Below are 8,778 nucleotides of genomic sequence, written 5' to 3' on the forward strand. Positions count from 1 at the left end.
TGCTTAAACATAAACCAGTAAATGTATATTCACTTCACAATTATCTTCAGTATTCACCTTAAACAGTCACAAATCCACATTCACATGTGGATCACATGAACTTAAAGATCAATCACTATATCAACAATCACACTTTAAAGGGTATTAAAAGTCCAATAACTTCCCACTGTGTGTGGCAGTAAGTATGGAAATGAATGTGTGTAGCTCAAAAGTTCACTGAGTCCATGTGTGTGTAAGTATCAGTGTTCGGTGTATTGTGACTGTAAAGTTCACTGTACTGTATGTCCATCCGAGTAGGGTGAATTAACTTGCAGTGTGTGCAGTGCAAGTCGCTGTAGCACTGAGGCTCACGGTGCTGCAGTGAGAGGAGAGGGAAATGGGGGAATGTTCAAACCAAATGTCTTATCTGATTTAAGGTGACAGCGGTGTTGAGGATCTTCATCCGCAGAATCGTGGGTAGCTCGCCAGAGTGATACTGTATGCCAATATCACTCGGAACAATCCAATCAAAGCAAAAAGACCTGACCTGTTTACAAAACAGGTCATATAATCACACATTAGGATCACACCCTTAAAAGTTTAGAAACAAAATAAAACATTGTCTTCATTTTAGTTCAACTACTAATAGTACATTTACAATTAGCTGGATATGCAATTAAATCAAAACTGTTACCATGAAAGTTAGGCAGTGTAACATTGGCTGCTGCTGTCAGTCACAAACACAGTAGTTCAACTCACCAAGTCAGTGTTCAAAGTTCACACAATTAACAGGTTCCAGGATCAAACTTCTCAAAAGGACCAGCACTCTTCTCTCAAAATGAGACTGGATCAATCAAAACTCTTGTCTTTCCTCTCTGTTTGTCAAATGGTCTGCTCAACAGGCTTCTCTCTCCTGTTCTCTCCAGAACATTCAGTGCTCTGCAGCATGTAATTAGCTGAATCACATCACCTGGGCTGGTGATTCTCCAAAGTGCAGTCTATTAATTGAGAGACCTGATTGGTTCATTGGCTTGTTCAGAGCACCTCACAGGGCTCTCAAAGCACACAAGCAGATGAATGCGAATACAGATAGAATATAAACCCATACATTGTACTCTGTATAGTAAAATAGTCTTAGACAAATCCTATTTAGTTTTCATTGTTAAAGCTCTTTTGTAGAAGTTTGGTTAGTGTATTTTAACCTGGTTTATATCCTAAATCTATTCATATTTAGATATTTATTTTATTGACTTGGCTATTCTGACCTGGGTTACACCGGTGATTGGCGCTCGTTGGAAATCACTCAACGGTCATGTGTACCACCTGTTTCAAATTGCCCATAATGCAGGAGGCAGCAGGTTATTGAAAATGAGCGCTTACAAACTGCAAGACTGCACGGAATTTCTTGACAGAAAGTAGGTCATAACATGTTACATGTCTACAATGGATTATTATTATTTATTTATATATATATATATAGTTATATAGTTTTTTGGTCTTTTTGCCTTTATTGATAGATGGTTGATAGAGTAGGTTGACAGGAAACGGTGAGAGAAATGGGGGGGGGGGGGGGAAGACAAAGGTCAGCAAAGGTCAAGCAGCTCCTCTATCTCTCTCGAAGAGGTTTCAAATCCACTCTGCGTACGCATTGAATTAGGCAATTAGGCTAATGAAATATAAATCGGTCAAATCTGAAGCTTTTTTGAAATGCAATGTTCTGTGTAATCTATAAGGTTTCAGTTTTCATACAGATCGGGATTGTATTGTCTCTCTATGAAATGTTATCAAGAAAGGAAACTTCGGATTAATTAAACAGACTTGCTATTTGTCTTTAAAAAAAACAATAAATATACTTTATAAAAAATAAAAAAATAAAAAACAGACTTGCTAAACTGAGGCGAAATAACATTGGAAATTGCACCCTTTGCTTCACCATCTAACCTTTAATTGCCTTTGAATAAAACCATATTTGATTGACACAACACAAGTATCATCTACGTGTTACTGATTATGGGGAATTTAATATTATTATTTTAATCTATATTATTCTCTGCGCAATGGATGGATGAAACTGAATGAGCGAATGTGCGCACAATGCGCGGCACAAAAAAAATAACTTATTTGAATAGACAATTAAATAAAAACAATAATGGACACCAGGAATTGACACTCACTTCTGCTGATAGAGGAAAATGACAATCACAGAGATGTGTGGAGAATAAGGTAGAAATGTTGTGCGCAGAAGCAGCCTGATCTCCATTGCAGGCGCGCCGCTCAAAGCGGATTAAACTCTGCTATGCGCTTTCCCAAATGTGTGTGGCCAAAATAGCAAGTAACGCGAGTAACGCTGCACCAAAGTGAAAGCTGCTCGACCCATAATTTGCAGGTAGCGGCTGACTTGTGGCTGACATGCGGGCAGCGTCGCAGGTAAGGGCACTGGCGTATATAGAGCCCTATAGGTGCTCGGACCACTAGGCCGGTCCGGGCCTATACGGTTGATTTAAATTATTCATTAAACAAAACTTTACAGATTGAAAGATCTGAAAGATTAAGCTTTCCGTATACAGCTGCAATGTTGCTGAGTGTAACATCGTTTACGATCAGATAGGACTATAAGTGAGGGGCTCTTGTCATCATACATCATCCTACATCATCTCATTCTGGCCAATCGCAATTTGCATCCTCACTTTTGTCTTCAATGTTTGTCACAAACACTCAAAAGTAGGATATAAGAGTTGCTTGCGGCCAGAGATGGGCAGTATTTGAAATACATGTATTTGAAATACGTATTTGAAATACTTTTTTGTATTTTGTAATTTGTATTTCGATGGGGATGGAAGACGTATTTTGTATTTTGTATTTAGATACATTTTTTGACCCAGTATTTGTATTTTGTATCAAAATACATTTTCAATGTATTTTGCCCATCTCTGCTTGCGGCTAATGCAAGACTACATATAAATGCACGCACGCACGCACGCACGCACGCACACACACACACACACACACACACACACACACATAAAAAATACCCCCACACGCACAGTGTAAGCTGATCCGTTTGACTGTAGTCACTCTCCGCCATCCAGCTAACCAGTTGTTTAAGGTAACAGCGCCAGTCTGCCCCTGAGACAAATGAGCAGAAGGTAATTTGTTGCAAATGGCGGAGAAACGGTCCATTCCAAACCAAGCCAAAACCTCAGAGACAAGAAACACAGGGCCCGGGCCAAGCCTCTCACAGAGAGACATTTCTCTCATACCCCCCCCCCCCCCCCCCCCAACACACACACACATTCCCCCCCCCCCCCCCCCCCCCCCCCATCCCCCCGCCGAAATTCTCCCTTCGCACTTTTGTCCGTCATCGTTCCATTCAGTCTTTTTCTCTCCCGTCTGTCCATCATCTAGAGATGAAAAATGGGTATGTGTGTGTGGCGCTGGACAGGGGCCACGCTGCAGTCATATTCTGCAACCTCCATTGGGGTTATTTTTGGCCCGAGGCAGAGGACTCCCTATCAGCCTGCAGAGAGAGAGAGAGAGACAGACAGAGAGAGAGAGATGTAAAAAGAGATGATGGATGGGTTATAGCTGGATACCTAATGATAACATATGTCATCGGCAGTTTATACCGTCCGACACCTATGTGTTTTCTCTAGCTCACTTTTGTCGCTGACTCTATAGAGCAAAGTGCCACTTAAGTGACAGTGTCTTTTACTACACAGTTAAATCCTCAGTGCGTTACGCCCTCAGCGTTAATCCATTTTGACCTAAGGACAATGACGAATGTCTTCTAAATCCTGACAGTTAACTGAAAAAACTATGTTTCTAACTTTCTATGTCAGTGGTTTCTCAACCTTTTTCATGTCAAGGACCCCCAGAATTATCTGTATTTGGCCACCGACCCCCATCTGAAAATATGTCGCTCCAGGGACTCCCTGGAAGCAAAGAATTTGAGTTGAAAACGCTCCGAAAGAATATATATTCAAAGATTTGCACCACATTTTCACAATTCTTCAAAAACAGCAGACCTACAAGCTCGTAAGCACGGCACTCGGTGCCGCACTATGACCTTGTAGATCTGCTATTTTTCAATAGCCAAAGTATGACATAATTCTTGGAACACCAAAAGGTGTTCCCGCTCAGACTGTGTTAAATAAACACCGGGGGCTTCGCCGTGGAGAGGCCACAGCTCATTCACTGACTTTGCAGCTATAGCGTGTTATGCCGGATATAATATACTTTAAAATGTATGTGTCAAAATCAGCAGATCTACAGATCCACAATGCGTCGCCGTGTGACGCATTGTAGAATTTGTAGATCTTGCTGTTTTTGCCACGGTATATACGTATCCGTATACACCGTCGCACAACAAAAGCGTAAATCTGGGCTTTTAGTCATACTGCAGAAAGGTCAGTCTGTCAGTTTTGTCTCTCTCCACCTCCCCCTCCTCCTCCTCCTCCCCTCATGATTTCCTGCTAGACTAATACCATCGTTCATCCAACACCAGCAATCAGCACTTCAGACTTTCTCTTTTTTTCCCTCCCCCCGTAATAATCTGACTCAGAATGTAATAGCACAGGTGGCCCAGGCCGCAGTTCCACCTCAGCCAACGCGGAGCAGAACACACTTGCAGTGTGAAATGTGCTCTCTATTACACGCTAAATCGACTGGAAGCCTCCCAATGCATCTGTCTGTTCCACAATGAAATACACCGGGACAATGGTTTGTGCCGCAATTGTGTGTAATGTGAAGTATGTAGTTATATATAAATACAGTACACACCGTATGCGTGTACTGAACACATTGTCATGTGTGCACGCTCGTGCCTGCAGTCTCTGTGTGCTGTGTGGACATGTATATGTGTTGTACAGTACAGTATGCCTTCATCTGCTGCCCAGCTGTTGTCATCTTTGCCGTGTTCCTCTCGGACCGTCTCGGTCTCCATCTTGCCAACGAAACCCCCCTGCATTTCTACCTCACTTCCTGGTTTTAATCCACCTGATGGATTAAAACCATCAAGGGTCTGCTGCGTCAGACGAGAGGTCATTCGTCTGCTGCTTTTATCTCACGGTCAGATAAAAAGGAGCTGCAAAGCCGCTGGGGAAAAGGTGACAAAGGAAGCGGAGGCGAGGAGAGGAGAGGTTGTGTAACTGTATGAGTGTGGTCCTCGTACGCGGCAAAGACAAAAGGGCTTAAAGTGGCGACGCTCCTGAGGTGTGTGTGTGTGTGTGTGTGTGTCTCACACCCCCTCGGGCCCAGACAGGCTATTGTCAGAGTGAGGGACATGGGTGGCAACACACAGCAGCTGACAGAAGGACATGACACAGGAGTCTGTTTAGAGAGGCCACAGGAATGTGGCGACCCATAACGGAATGCCGGTGGCTCGGTCACAACAGTGATTCGGGCCCCGACACCACTCTGTGTGCACCGCGCGCGCGCGCGTGTGTGTGTGTGTGTGCGCGTCTTTGAGCTGAGTGGTCGAATGCGCTGAGTGAGCCAGGCACACGGGGGAAAAGTGCGCTCCTGTAGTTAAGTCCCTCTTATTCAATCACAACATGCCTTCTCCCTGGAGAAGGCTTGAGCCCGCACACAGCTGTCACTTTTGTTTTACTCGTTGTCCGACACCCTGCCCGCAACCCAACCCTAAACCTAACCTTAAGCCATGGGTTCGTTTTAACCTGCCAAGGGTTAGTTTTAACCTGCTATGCATAGCATAAACCTTACCCGTGGCAGGTTTAAACGAACCCAGGGAGTCACGGGCTAGTTTTAACCTGCCACGGGTTTTGTTTTAACCTGCCACACATGTCGGGAGCCACGGGTGAATTTTAACCTGCTATGCATGTCGGGAGCCACGGGTTAGTTTTAACCTGCCACACATGTCGGGAGCCACGGGTGAATTTTAACCCGGCCACGGGTTATTGTTGTAACCGGCCACGCATGTTGGGAGCGACAGTGTTGTTGGACTATGCCTGTCGGACCAACGTATGCACCCCAGCATGAGCGTGCGTGCGTGCGTGTTTGTGTGTTATCCATGAGCTCGGAGCGGGGTAGCAGGTGCGTGGCAGTGACTGATTGGTCTTGCTGCTATCTCTCAACATCCAGGTGCAAGGCCAAGGCTGGGAGTCTCTGAAGCACGCTGAGCACAAACAGGCATCTCGCTCTTTATAGGCCCTAGATTCAACTATGCGAACAGTGCCTCATTGTATACCCAGAGATCCCCTCTTTCATCCTCATCATATAATGCTGCAGGAGGCAGGAGGCAGGAGAAAGACAAATGACTTTTCCTCCCTTATACGGCTTCTATAGCTGCGTTTCACCTTTTAATCCATTTTAGGCGGGAACCCCTTTTGGTGGCCTAACGGTTTGCGGAGCGGTCTTGATATCGGAAGGTCGCTAGTTCGTATCCCCGGACCGGCACATTAAAATTACCACAGCTGAAGTGCCCTTGAGCAAGGCATTGAACCCCTACCATGAAATGTTCTATGAGCAGGGCCTGGCTGTAACAAGTTCTTGAGCTTAGTCCAGTTACCCTGGGTAAACATGGTAACTTTACTATGCTTTGCTTTGGTCTTAGCATTACGTTATGGTTTAGCTATTTAAAAATAGCAGATCTACAAGCTCATAGCGCGCCACTGAGTGGCGCGCTACAAGCTTGTAGGTCTGCTATTTTTTGAAAAATCGAAGAACCACTGACATAGAAACAAAGCTTTTTCAGAAAACTGTCATTTTCAAACAGACATGTTTAGAATCTGATCTCAGGTCAGAATGGGTTAATCATTATATGACAGTTTGACACCGTACTGATCCCATGCTCTCATGGCTCTCTCTCTCTCTCTCCCATTGTCTCAGATGGTGCTGCTGGCGCGCTGCGAGGGCCACTGCAGCCACACGTCCCGCTCCGACCCCCTCATCTCCTTCAGCTCCGTGCTCAAGCAGCCCTTCAAGAGCTCCTGCTCCTGCTGCCGGCCGCACACCTCCAAGCTGAAGGCCGTCCGGCTGCGCTGCGCGGGCGGCTCCCGCATCACCGCCACGTACCGATACATCCTGGCCTGCAACTGCGAGGAGTGCAGCTGAGCTGCAGCCCGGAGGCGGGGGGACGGGGGACAGGGTACGGGGGACGGGGAACGGGGGACGGAACCGTTTCTGAAACCCTTGAACTCTGCAGGGTGGATACAGGTTGCTCACTAATTGAGAATACAGCAGTGATAGGCTATAAGGTCAATTTGCCCTCTGCCAGCCAACAGTTCTTAATTGAGGAGGTCATCATGACCTCAGCTCAGTACTTGAGTATATTTGAGCTGGCCTTTTTCACAGACCCACTCTCTACTCCTCCCCTCACCTGCAGCTACAGCTGTCCCAGAGCATTACTTATTAAATCAATAGCTGGCCAAACAATCCAGACGAGAGGAACTTAAAATTGATTGTCGTCATGGGGAGCGGTGGTTTTGGAACAGTCATATTGCCCTTGTGTATAGGGTGTATCCCTTTTTGGACTTGGACAGTGTTGGGCACCGTATGAAACTATGAAATGCATCACTCCCCTGTAATGCTTGCTGTCTGGACCCTCGTTGTTTTTGCTCTACGTGTGGTTGTCAGTCAGGGTGAGCCATATGGAAAGCTGTTTCCACTACGTGTGTCCAAGGCCAGACACCACAAACCACATCTCTCATGGGTCAGAGACCCTCCTTGCTGCAGAGAAACACTGATTACAGGCCTCTGTGAATCATAACACGCACGCACGCACGCACACACGCACACACACACACACACACACACACACACACACACACACACACATACACACACACACACACACACACACACACACACACACGCACACGCACACGCAGACTCACACGTCACACACACACACACACACACACACACCCATGCATATATATACAGTACATAAACACAGCATGAGAGCTCGTTATTCAATGTCAATATGATTGCACTGCCAGTGCCAGCTCCATAAAATCCCCACATAAGCATTTTGACAACAAAACAACATGCACCATTAAAATGCGGCGTGGGAAAAGACGAGGGTGCAGCGAGTCCCTATGACGAGCTCACGCTGGCTCACACATGTGGAAGGACCTATATACTACACCCCGGCGCAGCACCTGTGCCTCGTCTCCCATGTTACACGCCCAATAAACCCCTTTTACACACTCCCCACAGACTTTTTCATCTCGCTGTGCAAAACCATGCCAAACACTTGCGGGATGGCTCATCACGGGCGAGGACGCCAGATTATAGCAGACATATTAATGCATATAGGGGGGGGGGGGGGGGGGGGGGGAGAAAATGATGTTGGATCAAAGAAGAAAGCCTGAAGATTGTTTGTTTGTGTTGTTGCGAGAGAGTGAGAGACTGTCCCACGGACTATTGAGGCATTCAATGTTAATCTTTAAAGGCTGTGTGTGTGCTCTGTGAAACGGTTTGAAACTTATTGGTGGTGATTCTGCTGTTGTTATTGAGAGCATTACTACTAGCACGGAGCAGGCTTTATGAATATTGTGTATTGTTGTTTTGCTTAATGACACGTCCAATACTAGGACTCGGGTTCATACTGTATATGCCTCTGTAACCAGCCTCTTCAAACATCATTCTATAGTAGCCTACTACTGTATTACAGTCCACTATAATAAGTAGCCTACAGGTCCTGAGATTGGTTCATAATACAGTCTCTTTGCATGTTCAGCTTTAAGGTTCTACCCTAGGCCAAAAGGCCAGCAAGACTGGAAGTGAATGCTTAATTGAATTATTTTAAATGTCATCTGGAGAAAAACTAATATTTTA

At 45.6% G+C, this 8,778-nt stretch overlaps 1 protein-coding gene across 1 annotated transcript in view; it reads left to right on the forward strand.

The window, feature by feature from the left end:
- The window catches only part of ndp (norrin cystine knot growth factor NDP), a 27,108-nt gene extending 20,057 nt beyond the window's left edge, over nt 1–7,051 (forward strand). The window contains exon 3 of the mRNA XM_083776321.1: nt 6,826–7,051. Within this exon, the coding sequence (XP_083632447.1) occupies nt 6,826–7,050 (225 nt within the window). The 3' untranslated portion in view covers nt 7,051. The remainder of the gene's footprint in view (nt 1–6,825) is intronic.
- The last annotated feature ends 1,727 nt before the right edge of the window (nt 7,052–8,778 follow it).

Source organism: Protomyctophum parallelum (genome assembly GCF_964188405.1).
Source record: "Protomyctophum parallelum genome assembly, chromosome: 11".
In the NCBI taxonomy this organism is placed as follows: domain Eukaryota; kingdom Metazoa; phylum Chordata; class Actinopteri; order Myctophiformes; family Myctophidae; genus Protomyctophum; species Protomyctophum parallelum.